Source organism: Hippocampus zosterae, chromosome 18 (genome assembly GCF_025434085.1).
Source record: "Hippocampus zosterae strain Florida chromosome 18, ASM2543408v3, whole genome shotgun sequence".
Lineage (NCBI taxonomy): Eukaryota > Metazoa > Chordata > Actinopteri > Syngnathiformes > Syngnathidae > Hippocampus > Hippocampus zosterae.
This window is the reverse complement of record NC_067468.1, coordinates 11,849,671-11,872,248: the sequence shown is the minus strand read 5'-3', so window position 1 is coordinate 11,872,248 and position 22,578 is coordinate 11,849,671. Positions and strand designations below refer to the sequence as shown.

Genomic DNA, 22,578 nt, shown 5'->3' with positions numbered 1-22,578 from the left:
ACGGATGTACTCACCATTAATGTGCCGTGCTGTTTTTCCAAGACAGACCCTCTGACCCACTGCCATGTGAGACACATGATTAAATTGTTTCTTGACAGCTCCCGCAAGTGTCACCGGAATATGAATAGACCTGCAGATGGCAAAGCAGGTTACCATGCCAACTCGTGTCCCCTATATTGAACGTGCAACATTGGAAATTGTTCTCCCACTTAATTACTTTCTTGTTGTTGTAGTACAGCTTTTCCGCTCGGGCTCACATGACTTTACGACTTACCAATTGCTGCCTCACTGTCAGCAGTTTCAACATGGCAATGAATTGCCTCCAAAACGTGGGGTTCATTTGATGCTTATATCGCAAAAAATAAGAGGAAGTGTTGTTTCGTTCCATTAAATACACTTTAGGACCTAATTTTAAGGGTCGATTCCATTTGAGGTTTGCCTTTTCATTGACTTTGTCACCATAGAAGGTTAATAAGGGGGCATGAGGAGGTTGAGTACCAATTTGGGCAATGTTCTGCATTAGACCGGCCTGGGAAATTGAAAGTGCTTTGGACTTTTAAAATAAATAATGAAGACTTTCAAGTGTAAAGATTCAAACAATCAGCAAAGACACAGATTTAAGTATCAACCTGATGCATTTTAACAAGTACCAGTGGAATGATAGGAAAAATCATAGATGACTGATTCAGTTATTTTTTGTTATCATCCCCACATCTCTCTCTCTCTTTTTAATTCTATTTAATTAATTAATTAATTAATTTGTTTTTAGTTCTCTTCTAAGCACCGTAGTGAACCTGGTCGTGACAGCAATGCAAAGCTCCATCTGCACCTGGCAGACATGAGCAAATTAGCCCATTAAAGAACAGTATGGAGAAATTAACTGTTTTTGTTCTCATGGCAGATGTCATCAGCAATGTTGTGATGAAGAATAGTGATTGCAGCGGTAATTTAGTACAAGCCTGTATGAAAAAAAAACGTTCGAGGATTGATGCATAACACAGAGGCATAAAAATCGGATTTTAACAATTGCTAAATTGCGCGACAGTAATCTTCAATGTAATGTTCTGTAGCGCTCCCTACTGGAAAATAAACGCTTTCCCCAAACATTCCTAGTACGTACTGTAAGTGGATTGACATCCTCCGGAGTTAGGCAGAATCCTCATAACTTTCATATTCGACCGTTTAATAATTTAAAAGTATTAAACAATTTCTTGAAATATAACAAATAATCTGCTATATAAGAATTGTGAATAATGTGCTTTGTAATTTGTACCGTTTGTGTCGAAGGAATTCTGTTCCAGTCCAAAATGTTTATTTTAATTTTTTCGTTTGACATTTTTGGTGATAGCTAAGCATTTTGCCTACCCGGGTGGGGTTTAAAAATAATATTCTCCACTTCTCAAATGATCGTTTTAATCACTGAAATGCCTACAATTAATAATTTAAATTAAAAAGTCCGTCTACTCTCTGTACGTATCGATTTTCCGGAGACGTCACCATGTATGCCGTTCCTAGGGCAACGGCTAAAGGCTTCTGCCCGAGAGGATCATGGGAAAATTGTGTTTCCCATGAAACGGAGGGAGTTTCGAATTCTTTCTTATCGTTCGCTTTGCTCAAATGTGATCATCACTCGATAAGTGAACTACTAAAGTAACGCGTCGTTCAAGCGAAAACATAAGTACGACGAATACGTTAGAAATACTTGGGCTTCCTTCTCTCCGTACAATTAGCTAGGTGGCTAATGCTATGAGCCGCTACGCGCAGTCGTGAGGGGCAACAAAATGCGCAAAAAAGAAATCAGTCGAGCTCGTTTTTGGTAAAACTTGTTGTTAAACGTGCCAAGAAGTGTTACTCAATTTTCACAGCATGGCCGAAGCTATCAGAATGGCTCAGCGAGGATGGCAGTGGTGATGATAATGAAGAAGAGGGCGTTTCATCCAGACCTGGGTATGTACAACGTAGTTAGCTAAACGTAGTACAGAATGTAGGGACATTTGTATTTGTTAGATTTGGCAATTTTGTCATTGGCGTAACCCACATGCTAAACTACAAATACGTGTGATAAATCTACCAAGAAGCATTGTTAAAACAACTAATCTTACCAAACACAAATTTCCTTACTTTTTGTGATGTTTCCATTCACAATCCCCTCACAAAAGTTGTTTGTTTATTTGTAACATATTTCAAAATTCATCTCCCCTGAAATGGTGCATTTTCCGAACACAAATAATTCTCGTTTTCTTCCCTTCAGCTGGTCCATGGTTGATTATTCAAAGGAGGCACGTCCATAAGATCGTTCTGATAGCATCGTTAAACACCGATTGTGTCTCGCCACAAGCATGGAGCTAAAGCTGGACGTCGTCTTGTCCTCCAGGATCAAACGAAAAAAGCCATGGCCTCGATTTTGCTGGCTTGGACAGGTACAGAAACAAAACAAAATCACCCCTGTTTCCAATTGAGTAGTAGAGTTGTAAAAAGGTGTCCAGTTTCCCCCAAATTACCTATTACGAGGTTAAGATGGGAAATTTTGGAACATTTCCACTGGAATTAATTGGGAATTTAATGAAACTCTATCAGATTCAACCATAAATAGTAACAATTCATTTAGTCATAAACAGGCATCCATTTAAAATTGATAGCTGTTCATGCAAATTCACTCCTGGTGTTGCAGGAGAAGGAATGCGTCTTCCTGTTCGACGACAAACGGATCAGCGAGATCAACATGGTGTCCGGTCGTACCAAGAAGAAGACCCCAAAACTCCATCCTTTGCTCAACAATGTAGTGACGATGGCACCGTCCCGCAATGGCAAGTTTAAATGTCAGGAGTCAAAAGTGTCCGCTACTTCACATAAAACATTCAATGTCCTTTTTGTGTTTCCCAGGGATGTGGTTTTGTGGACTTTTAACCTCGGGTGAGCTCTTTTTATGGAACAAAGACAACGACTCGTTGAGGACTGCCACAGCGGTCCCTGAAGTCATTCAAATAATTACTGCAATCCAAGGTGGGCCCCCAGCACTATTTGGACTGAGTGATTTAGTTTCAGACTTTAATTGTATTGTAAATGCGATATGGGATTGTGTACATGTTAGATGCATAGTGTTGGTGCATGACAAACCCGTTTTGCAGGAGGGCGTCCGTTATCGGGGTTTCACTGTACTTTTCAGATTCTTGTTTCTAAGGTGATGTTCAAATATTTTGAGATGATGAATTTTACGTTTTCATAAGCTGTTAGCTATAGGAAAGATTGATTATTATTGCAGGGGTACCTAATGATGTGGTGGTGAGTGTCTTATAATCTTGTATATCATTGACGCATAGTTTTAATGCTTTTTATTTTATATTTTATTTATTTGCAGGTAATTCTACCCGGATATCTGTCCACGTATCAGATGATGGGACGCGTGTGCTGTTGGTCACTACACTGGGGCAAACATTCCTATGGGAATGTACAGACATGGAGGATTTGACTTTGGTGTGCGATGGCTCAGTAAAAGGACACTGGGCGCAACTGCAGATGCCCCAAGACACCTCTCTGCCCACTTTGAAGGAAAAAGAAGCATCCCAGTCCAGCATCTTTGTGAGAAGCCAGGTACCACGCTTAACTGCAATCTATTGTCCCCGAGGTTAACATGTGTACCCAATGATGTACAGCAACCGCTATGCTTGAATTACAGACTATGGGTGATGTCTGCTTATCGGCGTTTGTATTCACATCTGGGAAGAAGCTTATAATCACCTGCCTCAAAATTGAATGGCTGGATCAGCATGTGCACTTTGGGTAAGTGTGCATTCATAGTTTTAACTAGGGGTGGGAATCTTTTTCCAAACGGGTCAGCATGGTGGGGGTAATGGTTAGCACGTTTGCGTTACTGCTGAGTGGTCCCGGCTTTGAATATCAAGTCAAGTCAAATTTATTTGTATACACTTTGATCACATAAATAGAAATAGAAAAAAAGTTCAGTTGGGGGGGGGCGGATTTCAGCAATTGTGTAAGTTGCTTAAAAATGGGTGAAAAAATACAAAGCATAATTTCGAATTTCATCATCACGCGCAGTTGACACCGAAATACATAATGAGAACACTAGCAAAGGGCTACAATAAGTCACTCTCTTTGTTCTCTAAAGTAACACATACAACACTTGTACTATATGTACGGCTTGTCCCAACGTACAATAATTAATTACACTTTGGAAAACCTGAGGATTGTATACAATGGACAGCAGCTTGTTGAATGTCCTATAAATATCACAATATCACATTTCTTTGATTAGCTCTTTGGGATACAGCATCCAGTGGGCCACCAAGACGTACCTCATGTCACGCCTCACCCCACCCTGCCAAGCCGTCAAATCCAGGGGGGCGTTGGTGGTTGACTTCTCTCCTGACGGACAACTGCTAGCCATCGCGCTGAACCAGCGGCAGCCCAAGGTGAGCGTCTACATGTTCTCCGTCTCATCTTGTGCATTTGAGATCAGTCTGTGATGTATTTTTTTTTCAATCTAGGCTACGCAGGTTCTGTTTGTGAGCACACAAAATTTTGTCTCTGTGTCAAGCGGTCTTGGAAGATGTGGATGTAAAACGGAGCAGGTTCCTCCTAAATACACAAGGTGGACTAATGCTAATGGAAGTTGTTGTGATTATGCACATAACTTACAAGCTTTTTTCTTTTTACATTTTTTTTGCTTTAGGTCATTCTGGGTAGGCAGTCTAAGTTGGTCACATGACAGCCTTTTCCTGGCCTGCGTTCTGAAGCGAGGCGCCCTCTTGGTCCTGAGTCGTCTCGGCGGGCTCCTTTCGCTAACCAGCTCCGGTTGCAATATCGACTTTGGAGCCGCGCACTTCCTGCCCCTTCACCCACTGGTCACTTACCGGTTGGTCTTTGTTAAAATCGACTGTGTGGTTAGCCTACTCAGTTAGACACCAACAGCGGCCAGTGAGGTCAGTATAAGAAGAAATGTGTTTTTTCACCATGCAGACCTCCAACTGGAAGCGCAGAGGCCTACCTGTCCAGCTCTAGTGTGTCGGCGCGAGACGCCATGAGGCAGCGCTATTCCGTCACGTGGCACCCGCGCCTCTTGTACTGCATCGTGTCCGACGGCTACATGGCCACCGTACTGAGGGTCCTCAACAGGCCTTCTCCCGCAATGCTGGTGAAAGCTCTGTTGGATAACACCGGCAAGGACCTTCAGAAGGCCTGCCAGCTTCTGGATACATCTCAGGTACTCGAACAGGAACTTAACTGATGGTGATGTATTAAACCTCCCCGAATTCCCACTTTTTTACAGAATTACGAATCAACATGGAACAATTCCCAAATCAAAGCATACATTTTCCAAACTCTCCCACAGTACTCAACCGATTCAAACCATTTCAGAACATTAGAAGAGGTTGTTTTCTGGTTCATGTTTTGTTGGTATTGCTCACTGTAGATGTACGTGAGGACGTGTTTGGAGTCCTACCTCGATCTGGACGGCAAGTCATTGACCGCGAGTGGGCCTCACCGTGCGGACTCGATCATATCTGCAGCCACGCAGGATTCCACCTTACCTTTCTTTCTTCAGGACCAGGGCACCTTCAGTGGCACTAAAGAGTTGTTCGAAAGAGTTCAGGTCTGTCCAATCTAGATACGTGATAGATTAGAATATGATTGGCAAGGTATCCCGTCTTCATTTCAGTGGTTCGATTGAAAAAGAAAAACTCGCCTATAGGGTGTCCCCCACCCCAAAAAAAAAAAATAAATCATTTGAAACATGGATATCTAACGAACTATATGATCTCTTCATTTTGTGTTTTGGGGTGCAAATTATGACTCCGAAAGGCCCTAAGATGCTACGAGATGTTGTCAAAGTCGTGTCTAAATAGGAATTGGTGTCAAGGAAGTATTTTGAAATAATCAACATCAGCGTTCGCTCCTTATCCTTCTTAAATAGTTGTATTGTAATAACTGTTCTCAACTAAATTAAACATTCCTTTATGTTTTTCTACCAATGTGATTTTCGCAGTCCTTCTTTGAAGATGACTCCGATATCGACGGCCCTCCACCCGGCTCACAGCTGGCGGACAGCGGACACTTGGAGTTTGCTTCCATGTTCGATACGCTCCACGCTTTGGACACAGACACTGACCTCAATCAAGATCACGAAGAGGACTTTGAGATAACCATAAGTCATCTTCGGCGGGATCTCAGTAAGATCCAAAATGGAATATTGACAACGTGGGCTCTCTGCATGTCTATGGGAAGTGCAGTGGAAAACCGAGCCCACCTGCTTAAATGTACCACCTTTCGCGTGGCGCAGCTTGCTGCTCTGTTACACTTGATGCCAAACGATGCAGCTCATTCTGGCAAAAGTGACCACTCTGGTTCTGCTTGCATCCTGGAGCTCCTCAAAGCGCTTTTCTCATTCCTCCCGTGGGATAACACTCACTTGGATGGGCCTCCTGGCCTGGGGCTGGCGGTGGAGCTTAGTCAGCGGCTGGTCCACCTGCTGCTCGCCCCGCCGCCAGAGTGCCACCCAGCAAGTTGTGTCAAGAGACTATCCGACGCTGTGCTCATTCTCCAGCTCGCCTCTGAGGCCCTTGACTGCGCTTACAGCCTGCAGCAAAGAACCATTTGGTCCTCGGTGGAGAAGGACCCTCCACTCTCTTCTTCAGATGTCTACCATGTGCCACAGTTACAGGATTACAGGGAGCACCGATGTGACCCTTTTCATCAGGTTCTGCCTTTACCCCAGCGACCGTCCAACAGGTTTGTTTTGTCTTGATCAAAACAGACAATGCGCAGCCCAAGTGACATTTTGAGCCACAGTGCTGATAACAGCAAAAAGAGATGTCTTTCATTCCCATTTCGGCATAAAATTGAGTGGAATGTGCTTGATTAATTCACAAAAACACAAATGGTAATAAAAATATATCCTCTTTGCCAATGGTAACACACTTGTCTTGCTTGTCATATTTTACGTTTGGTATTTTGATTCCAAATGGCCTCCAGACTGTTTGGAGTGTGGCAGTGGGTCTACAAGATCAGCCAGGATTATAAGGAAGGCTTGCGAGGCTTCAAGGACGACGATGGGTCGGAGGAAGGTGGCGAGGAGCAGTTGTCAATCATCATGTCCAAGATTCAAACAGCTCTGCAAGCAACCGGAGAGAAAATAGAAGAGGGTCCCGCACTGCTAAATCACACAGGTTAGAAACAACCCTTCGTTTTTCTTCTCGGGTTGAACAGGTTAAAAGGCACATTAATGTGATTATTTGTGTTGTCTGGGTATGTACGGGTGACCAATTTGTACAGTTTGATTATGTTATGCTGGCATTGATGCGCTACTGCTGATCTTGGTGTTTTCATTGCTCTCATATTGACGGCTGTCTGATACACACGAGGTTCAATATTCACATTTGTAGGAGGCCTGATTCCCACGAGTGTATCCTCGTTGTACCGTTTGAAAGCACAACACTGTCATTATCATTTCCAACCATCCAGGGTTCATTCATTCATTCATCTTCCGAGCCGCTTGATCCTCACTAGGGTCGCGGGGGGTGCTGGAGCCTATCCCAGCTGTCTTCGGGCAGTAGGCGGGGGACACCCTGAATCGGTTGCCAGCCAATCGCAGGGCACACAGAAACGAACAACCATTCGCACCACACTCACACCTAGGGACAATTTAGAGTGTTCAATCAGCCTGCCACGCATGTTTTTGGAATGTGGGAGGAAACCGGAGCACCCGGAGAAAAACCACGCAAGCCCGGGGAGAACATGCAAACTCCACACAGGGAGGCCGGAGCTGGAATCGAACCCGGTACCTCTGCACTGTGAAGCCCACGTGCTAACCACTGGACTACCGGGCCGCCCATCCAGGGTTCATCCATCTTAAATATAATAATATTGATGATGATGATATTGCTTTCTCAGGTGAAGAACTATTCCTATGTGGTCTGTACCAACACAGCACTGAGACGTGGCGGACACAAATTTGGGAAGAGAGTAAAAAGAGTATGTTATTTTCATTCTCAAATGGACATAATACTTTACAATATAGTCCAAATATGTTTCTCTCTCTCTCTCTCTCTCTCTCTCTCTCTCTCACCTTTTAGGTTGTCGTCGTAGCGCCTTCCAGGAAACGAGACTCTGTCTGGCTCTACTCTACAACTTGTTGTCCCAGTACCATCTAAAGGAAGCCGTGGAGTTGGGAGAACATATGGCCCACTTGGCGCTGCACAACGCTGCTCACCACCATAAGCATGCGACTTGCACAACAGGTCAGTCAGTTCAGTTGGGCAAATGCATCAAAGTTTCTCCAAGGTGCTTAGGGTTGAACTTTGTGCTCTGCAGCCGACCCCCTCCTGCCGACGAACCTTCACATCGACGCAGTTGTTGCCGTCATTCACACTCTAGGGAGGTTTATGGCTGCTTATTTTACCAATCAGCCACTCAACATCCTGCCTGCGCACCATGTGGCCGTTCTGCCGCCGTTACATCTACCTCATGGTTTGTGTTGTTAAGGTTGTCTTGACGATCACATTAAACTCACATCAAAATGAGTGAAGTGAGTGTAGAAAAAAAGGAAAATCAGAAAATGAAAACTTAAATATTTTTTGGGAGAGGAAACACATAAAAAAAACACAAAAAAAATACATTAAATGACAAAACCATTACAAAGTAGTCAGTAGTCCAGTTTATATTTCTGATTGGAGCCTAAAATGCGAATATTTTCATCTTTTTTTTTGGATGAGAAAAAAAACCTTCAAAAAAATGAAGCACCATTTTCATGTTTTAATTTTGATTGCCAATAAAAAAAAAAAAAAGTCACAGCAACCCAATCTCTTTGATTTCCTCTTGTGGCCCAGCCTCAAATCTAGGACGCCTGGTGCCTCTGTGTCAGGAGACAACGGCTCGAGCAGTTCGCCAGCAGTACATGTCAGAGAAGTGGACCGTGGACTACGCCGTGGACCTTCTCCTGCTTGGGGGTCTGCTCCCCGAGACGGCGTGGCTGGCGCACAAACTTGGGGACTGGAAGACGTCAGCCTCTGTCAGCCTTGCTTATGTGTATTACTGTGCCGGCCACTTGGACATGACACGGTCAGTGTGTGATGGGAGTGGTTTTGTGCTCTCTTCACTTTGTTTTCTGTACCACTCCGTTTTTTTTTTTTAAACAGGATCAGCAGACCGGAGCTTCACCTTCCAAAAGCTTTACTCCCCAATAGCATTTTTCAGACAGAGTTGCAGTGTCTTGTGGACAATGATAGTGGCGAGCACAGCGATGTCAATGATACAAGATTTACAGGTTTGTGAACATTATAACACAGCCACTTTTATCCATCCACTTTTATCCATCAATCCACATGTCTCTTTGATTAGAACACAGCCACTTTTATCCATCAATCCACATGTCTCTTTGATTAGATCCTGTGGAAGCGCAAGACTTGGATGCGTTGCAGGGGTCCGCCCAGGAGATCCTAAAAGCATCCGTCATCGCTGGTGTTGACGTTTTAACGTCACAATTGACTTTCTTACTGGAATCGGCCAAGGACCTGTGCTCAAGCATGTCTGCTCTAGTCCACAGTGGGCTGTATTTGCCATCCCCGCCTCTGTATTGTCCTCAGCCTTCCCCGAACACTCAGGTACTCAATACAAAATAACATGTTCATGTTAGGCTGGGCCATAAAGCCTTAAAACAAAATCTCCATTTTTCTTTTCTCACAAGCATCAGATTTCCAATTGCGCATAATTGATCCCGCCCCCTTTGCATGGAAAGCAAGTGACATTTTTTAAAAAACAAAATTTGTCATAGTTCCCTCAATATTCCCCTTGTGTCGACTTTTTTATCCACTGTGTATCATTCGCCTGACAAGAGTATGCGTGCATCTTTCAGGATCCTGTGGGGACACCGGGACAGCTCGCAGAAGTGGCAACACGCCACAAAGTGTCCGGCGTTCTTCAGAGGATCCTGCTCCTCCTCAGGTCTGCTCGATGTTGCCACCCTGCTGCTCAGTGGTATGTCGGCAACCTGCGGCGGGCCCGTCACCTACTACACAAGGTAGAGCATCTTCGACATTAGATGCTTGAATGAATTAAGTGAGCCATGTTATAAAATATACAATATTGTTTTTCTTTAGATCAAGACGAAGTACGCTTACCCATCCTTCCCCAAAGAAGAAAAGGCTCTCCCAGAGGGCCTGATGAAGTTTGTCAGCCGTGGTGGATTCTTCAGGCGGAGCCATAGCAAAGCTCTACACCCTGATTGTAGTCAAACTATTAGTAAGACACCACTCAATATGCCGTGAGTCAGTGGCTCTCAACCTGATTTCTAATTTGCAAGAAAATATGCTGTATGATTTAAGAGTGGACATACCTACAGGTACACGTGTCAAAATTTAAGAGCTGAATGCAAATGACGCCAGATCTACTTTCTGTTCCTTACTTAATTTTCAACCTAAAGTCTGTTTTAGGGAGCTGTGTGGTTTATGTTGGATGCTTCATGTCAGGGACCAGCTTTCTGTTGCCTGCAGGAGGTTTCAGGCTGCCAGAATGCAACAGGTATGATGGTAATGTTGAATTGGGGGTAATTTATCTTTTAACTGTGCAAGGCCTGAAGATTTTGCTTTTTTTTGTGTGTGTCCCCGCAAAGGACCCTGATAATTCACAAGTGCATTCATCCTGCATTAATGCACTTCTTTGGGCCACTCGCTATCTGCCTTTCTCTCACTTCCTGAACACAGAGGAAATCCTGCAGGACCTCCTCCTCAGCCTGTTGGCTGAATTGCCCCCGATGGCTTTGGTGAAATGTCTTTTTCATCCGTTTCCTCCCCAAGACATGGGAAAACGATAACTCACAATTTGTTGCTCTTCCTCTCTAGGTGGCAGACACCCTGGTACTTGCCTTCCCAGAGAAGGAAGAGTCAGTCAGAGTCTCCCTGAGGGAGAAGTACAACTCACTGCTGGAGGGCTTGAAGCAATGCAGTGTCTTTGGTACAATTTCATATATGTTAATATTACCAACACTTAATACATTTTGCCTTTTAAAAATAAACCTTCAGGATGTGGTTGTAGTGTGCATGTGTTCAACTGTACCGCATCGTACAATTTTGGAAGGTACAAAAGTTATAATAAATTTTTTTACATAATCCAATTACAATGATAAAATGTCACATTTAAAATATGAGGCGTTTCTTCAACTGCTTTCATGAAACCTCACAAAGTAGCCAATGAATATAGAAAGGGAGCCTTAAACAGCTTTCTCTCCTCCAGAGGAGGGCAAAGAGCCAGACAGCAAGCCCATGAAGGCTCTGATTCAAGAGAAACTCAGGCAGAGGAGAAAGCATCGAGGGCGCTTGCTGAGGCACCTGGCCCCCCTGGAGCTTTGGCTGTGGGAGAAAGACGAGGACGACAAACGCCAGGCGGCCACTCTGAGGCCATGCTCAGCAGGCGCAAGTGTGAGCGCCAGCACCGTAACCGACTGCGTTGATGGAGAAAGATCGGAGGCCACCTCTGAGGCTGTCTTACCTGATCCTGACATCTCATCCATAGCCAGGTAGCCAGTGCCATAATGTCAAACTCATTTACACCGCAGGCCACGTCGTTGTTTTTACTTCCTATTATAAGATTGTAATAATAATAATAATCTGTAATCGTAAAATGGATTAATCACCCTGCAAGAGAATCAACAGATTTTCTGTGGTGTGATTTATTGTGTTGTCTTTCGACAGGGAGGTAAAAGTGAAAGCAACGGGGACTGCTGTTGCGACTAAGAAGGCGATTAAGGATGTAGCGCCACACTCACTTCCAGTCATTGGTACCTGGGAGTTTGAGCTAGAGGATGATGAGTATCTCACCTTCCTCGAGCTTTTCCTCAGCTACATGTTGGAGAAAGAGAATAGCGACGGGGGCGAGCTTCCCTTGCTTAAGTCCTTTCACGCCGCTCTGCGAGACAAGGAGCTGCACTCGCTCACCTTTGACGTGCTCACCACGATTCACCGCCGCCAAAGAAACGGGCAGGAGCTCCCGGTTTTCAGAGCCGGATGCTGCCATAGGCCGGCAAAAGGCGGTACGACCCCCGAGTCACGGACCTCAGCAGCCTTGAACGGTGCTTGTGAAGCCAAAAGCAACTTATTTGCATCCCCGCTGTCGGAGCTTCGGACAGAGAGGCAAACGGGTTTGTTTAGTCTTCGAAGTCAGAAGAGAGCCTCCGGTTCTGACGGTAACCAAAATGCCTTGGCGTTCGCCTCCTCAACCACTGCGGAAGCCATCGTAGAACTTCAGCAGGTCCCGGATCCTAAATTAGAGGCCCGCTTTCCAGTGCTGGGCAGGCTGCTGCAGTGGATGCTGCGCTGGGCTGACAAGAGGGTGCTCCTTGGGCACACTGGCAAGAAGAAGAAGCCAAAGGGAGAAGGAATGTGCGAGGATGGGATAGTCATCCGCGTCAAAACTTCTGCGCCAGCGCTGCTCACTTCGCTGAGCCTGCTGGAGCGCAGGTTCATACATCTTCTCCGGCCAGGCTGCCCGGAAGCACGATGGGCCATCACCCTGTTGCTGCAATCGGAGGCGGACACGAGACTGGAGAGGCATAGCACTGTTGAGACCAGCCGCCATAGATCAGTTCACACTCCAGTTGCTGGTCTGGATCACATCGTAGATCAAGGAGAACTGTCTATGTGAGTATTTATTTTTCAGGTTTGATTTTTTTCCAGAAATGTTTCTTGTGTGTCGCGTATCAGAAACCGCCATTGTGTACTATGTACAGTATTAATTACCAATTTAGCAATGAGCCTTGATTCAACTTTTGTGGCTCACCATGACTTGGATAACTAAGAATTTTCACACAAATACAATCTTTTTTTTTTTTCATACCTGTGTATGCTCTTGTAGTTGTTCTCACGTAGACGAACCAGAAGAGTTGAAGTCTGACAGGATGTCTCTCCCCGATGAGCCAGAAGAACTCAACTTGACCACTCCGATCCCGAGCTCAAGATCGCAGCGACCGTGTTTTGATGATTTGGATGTCACGCCAGAAAAAGAAGGCACGATGTCCCAAACAGTCAGTACGTCAGCTGCAATAAATCATCTTAAGTGAACGTCAACATGTTTTTGTCACAGGCAAAAGCAGCGATGACCGCATGGAGCATTCGTCGTCTCTCTCAAACGGGATCATGTCTGAAAACCTTTTCTCGCCTCAAGCGGTCAATATCAATCTTTCACTCTGGCTATTACACACTGCGGTTTGCATTTATAAACAAATGTCTGTGTTATCGTCTTTTCAGAGTTTCAAGCTAGAAGACCTGATTGAGACGTTCAGCTCAACATCTGCGTGAGTTCTGAATCTCAGTTGATTCCGCATGTGAATAACAATTTAGAAACTTTTGCATTAAAGGTCCTGGCTTTGTCAAGTTTTATATCTCATAAAATAACAATGCGGCAGTAATAACATATTTATTGCATCACTCGTTTTGTTGTCCAATTTTCAGTCAGGTGGAAAACCATCCAGTGATCCGTGCGCCGGATGGTCCAATCCCACAAATTCCTCCGTCCGTCCAGCCTCAGGCATCGCTTCACACCGAGCTCCCCCATCCGAGAGCAAATCTGTACCCCAACACACCGTTAGACCATGCAGGTTCTCGACCTCACACCTCAACACCTGGCGCACCTGCTCTGGATCATTTTGGCCCAGACCAACCACCCTCACTTCAGGCTCCGCCAATGAGACAGCGTCTGGGTGAAGATTTGTACCGACTGGTCCAGGTAACACTTCCTGATTTGCCTCCATAGATGCATTGACGCTTACCTGCTGATTCAACTGTTGGCCCTGTGTTGCAGAACATCAACTACATGAGCCTGATGGATGTTTTGGGAGCTTCATTTTCCAATCTTCAGCTTGCCCAGCAGAATTCCTATTTAGCTCAATCCAATATGACCCCCCATTATGTGCCTTCACCTTACATGACCAATGTGCCACCTCAACATTATCCCCAACCTGCGCAAAACCCTTCAGTGTCTCAATCACAAATACACGTGCCTGACCAACACTCGAGCAACCCCCCATATGCCTACCAGACTCCCACACATAGCACACACGGACCTCATCATGTCAGCAACGTTGCCTATGCCAGTCATGACGCAGGAGGAACCTATCAGGTGTGTTATTACTTGATACATACCCAGCTAGGTTTTGGCGTGGTGTTGAATTTCTGCCTTGCTGTGTGAAGTTTGCTTGTTGTTGTTCTTTGGTTGAGAGATTTCACATACTCATGTTGATCTAGGTGGAAATGTACATCTCGTAGGCCACCCACAAATTTGGCTAGGGGTAGCACCTGACAAGTTACAAACAAAAATCTGCCTAATTTTGAGGTACATGTTTATCATGAGTTGATACAAAAAAAACATGCTACAAAAGGTAGACGTGAAGCATTTTGGTTCAATAGGTGTATTTTTACCATTTGTCGGTGACCTTGGATTATTTTAATCCTCGGGATTTTTAGCCAATTGCGTCCGAATGTGAATATTTATATATGTGCCCTGCAATTGATAAACCCGTTCAGGGGTAACTCCGCTCCTCGCAAAGTGACATCCAATCCACTTCCGATCACGGCAACCCAAATCACAAAATGTTGACGCTCCTAGCCCTTGGGCTGTGTTTTACGTGTAGGTTGTCTCGTCAGCAAGGCTATTTGTTCACACAACGTTCGTGTGTTTAACGAAACACAAACAACGCGCTATGAGTAGATTAGGATCGGGCGAAAAAAAAACTGATCAAGGAACTATTTATGTCCGTGTTATGGTGCAGAGTTGCGTGCGTAATTACACACTGCGAACTTTACCGTAATGTGTCCAGTTAAAAAAAAAAAAACTCTTCTGTGGTTTTTCCCAGAAGCGTTTCAGTTGATTCAATTTTTACATTCGTGCTGTAACGTGCATTTCATTTCGTCCATACACCCGCGGTCGTGTTAAATACGTCATTCAATGCGAGCTACGTCATAGTGTGAGCGCATCTGTCTGTTTAAAAGATGACGCGTGGTGACGCTCTGTTTGTTTCTTGTTATTTTCACACGACTAATTGAATCTGTACTACTTTGTCCCATTTGTGCTTCAATGGAGCCACACGTCTTCCTTTATTAGCACTCATTTTAATACGTTCTTTCTTGTATTATTTCTCTTTTTCAGGAATTTACCCCCCTCTCTGTGCAGGCCGAGTCAACAGACATTCACTTTCAGGAAAGCATTAGGTTAATCCCATCCAGCGAAGGGCTTCTGATCACCTCAAGCACTAATACGATAGCGCCCTCTATTGGTAGTATTTATGCAGAACCGTCCTCTCAAAAATCGGGCCTCAAGTTACTCCAGCTGCAAGGTGGTAGGAAGAGAGACAAGAAAAGGACAAAAGGCCCGTCTTTGACTCCAAAAAGACTTATTCGGTTCAGTCACAGTACTCAAACCGAGTCTTCTCCTGCGAGGAGCTTTCGTCCCCAGAATCCCACGTCTGATGTGACACATGGCCTTCGTCTTCTGCACCTGCAGTCTGGTGCACAAGGATACATCAATCTCCCTAAAACACATTCAACACCTCTTCCCAAGCATTTCTTTCTCCCTGCAGTGCCGCTGGGTGAAACGCCCAAACTTCAGCTTCTACATATAGACCGCAAACCGACAAGGGTGAGTATTTTCTACCCAGAGGTTCAGAAATGTACTCGAGTACAAAAGGAAACAGTGCAAAATAATGAATCTGCTATGAAGAGGGAAAAATTATTGAAGACGCCGCCAAATCAAATGTCCAGTTTTACAAACTGATAAACAGATTATTAGCTAATGATTACACCCAACCATTTTTTTAGATTAGAACTTTAAAAATGCCAGATTTGTTTTTTTGGTAAGGCTGACTCAAGACTCAACACAATTGCCCCAAGTGGTTATTGTAGGCGACAAGTCAATTCTGTTCATTTTATTCCGCAGATGTCCACCCCGGCACCTCGCTCATCTCAAAAAGCTCGCCTCATCTCCCTGGAGGAATTGGCTGGTTTAGTGGCAGGGAGGCGCAACTCGGAAGAAGCTCGGCTGCAGCTGCTCAGAGTCAACGACTCTGCCGAAGCACAGCGAGGGGCTACACCTTCCTCCAGCTCCAGCAAGAGGCACAATATTATCAACTTGTAATCCTGACGACCCGTTTTCATCATAGCCATTTGACTGACTGTGTGATTATAGGCAGAAGAGACGAGAAAGGGCACTGAGGACAAATCTGCCAAATGAGCAGCCCATCATCACCGCACAAGAGGTAAATCATTTTTAAAAATTAAAACAATGCAAACATTCTTGTTCATTTTTTTTTCTTAGCCTAATGTTGACCAAGAGGAAATCACCACTCCACGGAATGCTTCCATTCAAAGTGAGCTGCACACAATATGATAAAATGTACATTTATGATTGGGCTATCTGTCATGAAGTCTTTGTGTTTCTACTGTTATCAGCCACCATTCCAAGTCCCTCAGGATCCAGCCACTCTGTTTCGAATGGTCGCACATTATTAGACAGGACGAGAACGACTTCAGCCGAGCTCCATGCCTTCGCCTCCACGTGTAAAAGACCCCCAGAGTGCCTCGATGCTTTCACCAACACGGAGCCAAGTAAACCTTTTGGTTCTCCCCTATTACAGTATCAGCTTTCATAGCCTCCATCTAACCTGTGACCCAAATGAGGACGAGCGCTCTCGAAAATGGTTAGAGGGATTTTCAGACGGCGTATGAGAAAGCATCATGCTGTTTATTTTTTTCCCCCCGGTTTTCAGAATATTCTCCCATGCTTGTGGACAAAGCAGTGTCAGTCCAAGCCTCACTATTAGCCGCCACTTCTACAGGCAAGTCAAAAGAACACACTCCGGAGAAACTGTACAGAGAGAGCCCTCAAGACGCAAATGTTATCCCGCCTTTACAAGAGAGGAAGAATTTGGTAAGATCGCAGTCTTGAGACACACACTATTGAATGCAGGAATGTCAGTGGCAGTGAAACCCACGATAATGTCCGAGTGTAGAAAAAGATAAAAAATGGTCAGGTCATATCACGATCTGGTTCACACCCGATACAGTAATAATATTAATAATAATACATTTTATTTATAAGCGCCTTTCAAGACACCCAAGGAGGGGAACTTCATTAATTTTCAATGCCTGAAACAACTAAAAGTACATTTTTTTTCAGCAAAAGATATAACAAAAAAATCTTGTTTAATTTTAGAGCAGATATAGAGCCAATTTTCATGTTTTCTTGAGATTATAATGCCTTAAATGACTGAAATTCTTGCGTTAATAGCTATGACATTCTAATTCCAAAAACAGGGGCATTCGGAGATGTCATGTTTTGTTTTCTGTCTGTTGGTCACATGATACACTTTTAGTGGTAACAGGCACGAAAATGAACATGGTCTTCTTACACCGGTCACACTTAAGGTTTTTTTTTCCATGACTCTTGTTCTCTGCAAGGAAAATATTGTGTTTGACATCTAGGATCCAGTGAAAAAAAAACAAAAAGCAAATACCACAAGGCCATTTTTGTCATTCCTGCCAGGATCAGCGCGGCCGCAACTTCCTGAGCGTCGTAGACATCGAAGAGGGAACGCAGCATCGGGATTTGCCCCCTGCCAGCTCCAGGATGAAAGAAGCTTCTTCCATCCCTCCTGTGCTCACGCCTGCTCAGCTTCACATGCTCGCCACTTCCGGCATTAATACTGCTCACCATGCCGATCAGAAGATTCCCACAACTGTCACTGAAACAGGTCTGATTTGAGAATCTCATCATGGGTTCAACCAATCATTCCCAACCGCTGCTGCAACACATTAGTCTGAAATTATCCATTCTCACTTCATTGGTTTGAAAATGATTATTTATCAAGTCTATGCCCGAGACTTATTTTGCCAGGCGGAACAACTAACTGTTCCTCCACTAGGTGGGATAAGGTACAGTACATAATAAACATATGTATCAGTTGTCATTCATAAAATACAGATTTTTGTGGTCAAATAAGAACTTAAACCCGTATCTCAAGGCACCGTTGTATTTGTGTTCATATTCTAGACACCCGCAAGAGCACAACCGAGCCCACCAGGGAGCCAGAAAGAGTCTACTCTGAGAATGTAAACGATGGGGAGGTTTATAAAGCCATTTGGACAAGAAGAAGAGAGAGACCTCACAATTTGGAACCAGAGAGCCTCTACTCTGAGGAACGACTTGACTCTGAGCTCATGATAGCCATGAAGACACAGAGAAGAGAGAGACCTTCCCACAGTGAAGATTCAACAGACTCCGAGCTTTCTACATCCATCAGGACCCCAAGACTTGACGAACCTCGCAACCATCCGTCTGAAATCGCCGCGGTCTGGTTCTCGTCCCACCTCTCCAAACTGGATTCACAGCTGGCTGCGCTGCAGAACATCGCCGACTGTCTGGAGAAGGACCTGCCTCAGTCCAGAATTCCAAAAAAGGTATTTTAGCCTTGTGTTATTCATCCTATTCCGATTTTCATACGGGAATGCGGTCACATTTTATGTTTGTGTAGCCATACAAGCCACAGCAAGTCTCCCCAGTCTCACCTCCGAATGTGAAGCCCGCAGTACGAAAAACAGTAAGACTGTTTCTCCCAGCGGAAGAGCCCAAAACACAGCCAAAACACACTCCCATCAGCGTGAGAAAGCCCATCATCGAAACCAGTAAGTTTGTTTGTTTTTAACCCTCCTCTCAATATCAACGTCATAGATCGGCTAACGAATACGGTCAATGTCGCGCTTGGTTTCCCAAAAGGTAACAAAACATAAATGGAGCGTTGAAAATAAACCTCTTTCATAATAATTTGCATTGTAATCACCAAATAAGGAGCCGCGCCGCCTCCACCTCCACCTGCACCAAAACATGACATCCGCCAGGTTGAAGAGGACGAGAAACGAGATGCGTTCCCAAATGTCGATCACAATCCCGACCGAAAGCTGTTGGCTGCGCACCCGACTTCTTCCTCTCAGCTTTGTCATGGCCACCAGAGCCTTCCAAGTAAATTCACCTCATTCACACAGCGGCCAAAAACTGCACTTGTGGTCGTTTTAGTACCTGTTGTCCATTCGCGACCATCAATTCTTGTTATCTTATTGTAATATTTTATTCCTTCAACAGAGCAACTGTCAACCGTAACATTGGAAAGGTTTGACGAGTAAGTGCATTTTCATCGGACAGTAACACATTTTGAAAATCCTCTTGGTTTGGGTAGAATTTTATTAGCCTTTTGGTTCACACCTGTTCATTAACTCACATTTTAACTGTTCCGTCATCCCGCGTGTGCATGTGTGTGTGTGTGACCCCCAGGACTCCTGATGAGAGTCTGGACCACACGGGGTTGTCTGATACAGCGGAGATCCTTGAGGGTTTGGTGCGAGAAGGTTATATATCCCAGAATGACCTGGACGCCTCTTTATCCAACGCGCTCGACAGCGGGTACAGGTCTTACTCAATTATGCATGACTTGTGAGTATTGCAAAGCCGAAATACAACGTGGCTCTCACGAGGCAGGAAAGAGCAGCAAGAACCGAGTCTGCAGATTTCCCCGGTGCGTGCCGCCCGTGACGAGGACGACGAGAGACGGGAATTGAAGATTTGGATGAGACGCAAGCAGAGGGAGAGACACTCTGTGTATCAAAAACAAAAAGCCAGCCTGCGCGAGAGGGAGATCAAACCTTTTACCAGAACACCGGTCGGATCATTCATCGGGACAAATATTTTTCCACCAGGTTAGATCCATGTCGTTGCTCATCTGTGCTCTTCTTCACTGCAGAAATCCACCAGCCAAGTGACCAGCGGGCAAAAGACACAAGAAAAGCAAAAGTAAGATTTTTTTTTTTTTAAAAGGTGACATATTATGGTAAGTTGACTTAATAACAAATAGTCGTCTCCTTGAGTTTGTGGCCGCTCATCATGTGTGCAATGATACCACATCGCAGTGCAGCAGGTGTAAAGTCAGATGGGTGTGTGTTTGTGCAATGCACATTTGTAGTTTACAAACATGATTCTCATTTTCTTTACCGTGGCAGGTCCTTGCTTTTGAAACGATTCAACCAAAGGCTCCGCGACGCCAGGTTGTTGGCAGATCAACTTCGCACCAGCCCCTTGCCTGGCTCTCATAGTTTAGTCAATGATGCTACGGCCGTAAGATCCTCCTCCGCTCTGGCCACAGCTGTCAATCACAGGTACTTTTTTTTTTCCAGCAGTAAAATCTACACCTCTGTCTCATGTGTGAGCGAGACCCTAAGAAATTTGCGAATTGTCTTTAAACGATCTTGCCTGCATTTGATGACATTCAAATCTTATGTTTGGGTTTTACAGGAAAGAGAAAAGTCTGAAATATCCCTCAGGCCAAACGCACACCCAGCGTCGTCCTTGCACTGCTGAAGCGACTGGAGGACCTTCAGAGGACAGGGGGAGGCCCGAACTCCAGCAAAGGCCAGGTAGCAACAACAAATACCACACTGACAATTCAACAATAGCATGACAATCCATTCAATGCTTTTGCATCATTTTTCCACATTTCTTAATGATATGGCCACCTTATTCTAAAATGAACTGAATTCACTTTACCGTAAAATTCTTCACTTCACATGACTGTTTGACGTTCTCTCTCAATATCAGGGACCTCTCTGTCGAAGGAGCGTCCAGTCACCTCCGCCAGTGACCTCGAGGACCAGCATATGACCCAGCAGGGCGTCAATCTGTTACTGTCTGAATTAATAGACGAGGAGGACAGCGGCACCAGAGCGGGTGTGCCAGGTATGGAGTGGCTAGACAAACTGTCGGAGAGCGGCGGCAGCCTCAGCGAGGTCGACTGGGAGGCTATCGAGAGGATGGCGGCCATGGCACAGACCTGATTGTCTGCATCTCAGGCAAAATTTAACACTGAAAGGAATTTATCTGCCTTCTCGAGAAGTTACGAGTCATCGGTTGGGCACTTGTTGTTTTAATTTTTAATTTTTGCTTTGTGTTGCTCGCACAAATTTTACTTGCACATCAGCTTCAGCACTAAATGGCAGCAACAAACACGTCAACAACATCCAGCCACTGTCAGTTTACGTTGTTACCTGCAGTGAACACTTTGCCATCATATTTTATTTCCTAATAATGGGGCCTAGCCTAAGAAACTGAATGCTAAGATGAAGAAGTGCGATTCTGTCCTTTGAGCTTCATGGCAAAGACTATGAATACTTATATATACATGTGATTTCTCAACATTTTGTTAGTTTAGCACATTGAATTTGGAGAGAAAAAATGAAGTCAATCCCTTCTGCAGTAAGGTTGTAAAATGTGGGGGGAAAGTGTGAAGCTCTGCGAATACTTTTTGGATGCACACATATGTGCACCATTTGTTAAAACTGTAGTTGTGTGCCACATTTCTGCTTGAATTTTTCTAGTTCCTCACTTTTGTACACACTGTCTTGGATACATTTCACTTTTAATAGTTGAATAGTCTTTTGAAAAGGAACATTGAAAATGTACTTTATTTTGGGACAGGTAAGGTAAAAACGTCTTGGCATTAAAAGTGTAACACACTTTGAACTTTGTGCTTACTCTTTGGATGATTACAAATGCAAATAAGGTATCAGTAAAATTCTAAATTATTTTCCCAGTGAAATTCATTCAGCTATGTCTGACTATTATTGATCACCATATGAAAATGATCCATGTATTTGGCAGCGATTATTTCCAGACTCGTTTGGTTACTGAGTCATATGATTAAGAACGTCAGTAAATACTTTCCGCTCTATAATGGTTATTTCATATTTCAGACGTGTAGCTAAATAACTTTTAACCACTAAACGGTAATCGGGCATCGTTTTGGCATCTTGCACCTCGTTTATGAAACACTAGGTGGCACTGTAATACTAACGACAAGAAGTAGCGAAGCATCTCCGTAGAAGAAGAATCTTCGTTTCAAATATGGATCCCAACATCGGCCAAGGTACTCACTTTTGCTCTTATTTGTCATTTATTTTCACCTGATTTCCAATTGGGAGTTTTATACGACTCTCCGTCGACAATGTTTTCTCACCTTTCCGTTCCGTCTTTGCAATAAGGCTGTAAATGCGAAGGAAATTGCGCTTTTACTTGATTTTTAGCCCGTGTTGCGTTGTCTTAGCCACTGTTTTCCTCTCACAAACTAGTAATTTGTCATTTACAGGCAAGATGAACAACGATGGAGACATCACTTCTGTTATGGGATTCTCTGGGTTTGGTATGTGTGAGGTGGGGGGTGTTGATTGGAGTACATATAATCTTTAAAGTGCTCTTAAAATGAACGTTTTAAAACTTGTTGCCACTAGGAAAAAAGGCCCGCACATTTGACCTGGATGCCATTTTTGAACAGACCCGGCGAACGGCCATTGAGAGGAGTCGCCAAGTGCTAGGTAACTAATAAAGCCACATGCTTGTCCTGCTAGAGTCAACAGTGTTGTTAATGTTTTGTTCAGATGAGAGACAGAAGGAAATAGAGGTGCAAGGGGAAAGCTCAATGTCAGTCCACACACAGAAAGACGCAGAGAAGGCAGCAGCCACCTCCAGGTAACCATTTTGTGT

The 22,578-nt window shown here is 44.4% G+C and overlaps 2 protein-coding genes and 1 long non-coding RNA gene across 5 annotated transcripts in view; 2 read left to right on the top strand and 1 right to left on the bottom strand.

Annotated features, from left to right (window-relative positions):
- The first annotated feature begins 739 nt into the window (after positions 1–739).
- On the top strand, positions 740–21,561 carry cplane1 (ciliogenesis and planar polarity effector 1). Of its 2 annotated transcripts, XM_052051394.1 has the most exons (48): positions 740–1,947; positions 2,252–2,420; positions 2,672–2,807; positions 2,884–3,003; positions 3,359–3,591; positions 3,677–3,780; positions 4,274–4,430; positions 4,506–4,609; positions 4,691–4,873; positions 4,978–5,221; positions 5,432–5,611; positions 6,005–6,747; positions 6,991–7,184; positions 7,909–7,989; positions 8,091–8,255; positions 8,329–8,484; positions 8,844–9,075; positions 9,153–9,280; positions 9,400–9,617; positions 9,869–10,033; positions 10,113–10,254; positions 10,436–10,533; positions 10,625–10,774; positions 10,854–10,965; positions 11,245–11,527; positions 11,703–12,647; positions 12,862–13,013; positions 13,090–13,172; positions 13,254–13,300; positions 13,458–13,731; positions 13,807–14,124; positions 15,151–15,639; positions 15,937–16,112; positions 16,186–16,255; positions 16,315–16,366; positions 16,449–16,604; positions 16,766–16,926; positions 17,542–17,749; positions 18,049–18,455; positions 18,530–18,680; positions 18,844–19,014; positions 19,135–19,171; positions 19,324–19,452; positions 19,528–19,708; positions 19,790–19,839; positions 20,046–20,201; positions 20,338–20,459; positions 20,641–21,561. In XM_052051394.1, the coding sequence occupies exons 2-48, from the start codon at positions 2,340–2,342 to the stop codon at positions 20,874–20,876; spliced, it is 9,180 nt and encodes a 3,059-aa protein (XP_051907354.1). In that variant the 5' UTR covers positions 740–1,947; positions 2,252–2,339; the 3' UTR covers positions 20,877–21,561. The 2 variants fall into 2 exon arrangements, with proteins under 2 accessions (XP_051907354.1, XP_051907353.1); XM_052051393.1 differs by having other exon boundaries at positions 13,090–13,300.
- Positions 4,929–22,578, top strand: part of LOC127591408 (WD repeat-containing protein 70) — a 40,405-nt gene continuing 22,755 nt past the window's right edge. Inside the window, exons 1-4 of one of the 2 annotated variants that reach the window (XM_052051555.1) lie at positions 4,929–4,935; positions 22,182–22,237; positions 22,326–22,409; positions 22,473–22,563. In XM_052051555.1, coding sequence (XP_051907515.1) covers positions 22,189–22,237; positions 22,326–22,409; positions 22,473–22,563 — 224 coding nt within the window. In that variant the 5' untranslated portion in view covers positions 4,929–4,935; positions 22,182–22,188. Of the gene's footprint in view, positions 4,936–21,856; positions 21,965–22,181; positions 22,238–22,325; positions 22,410–22,472; positions 22,564–22,578 lie in introns of those variants that run through there. The other variant, XM_052051554.1, reaches the window with a different exon arrangement.
- On the bottom strand, positions 12,526–14,284 carry LOC127591548 (uncharacterized). Its single transcript, XR_007959898.1, has 3 exons — positions 14,148–14,284; positions 12,844–13,043; positions 12,526–12,612 (listed from the first exon to the last, which is right to left on the bottom strand). It is a non-coding gene; the product is annotated as an uncharacterized LOC127591548 (long non-coding RNA).

Coding starts and splice junctions, on each gene's coding strand:
- cplane1 (XM_052051393.1), top strand. CDS start 2,340: ATGGAGCTAAAGCTGGACGTCGTCTTGTCCTCCAGGATCAAACGAAAA. Junction 19,172..19,323: donor ACATTGGAAAGGTTTGACGA/GTAAGTGCATTT, acceptor TGTGACCCCCAG/GACTCCTGATGAGAGTCTGG. Junction 19,709..19,789: donor AACCTTTTACCAGAACACCG/GTCGGATCATTC, acceptor TCTTCACTGCAG/AAATCCACCAGCCAAGTGAC.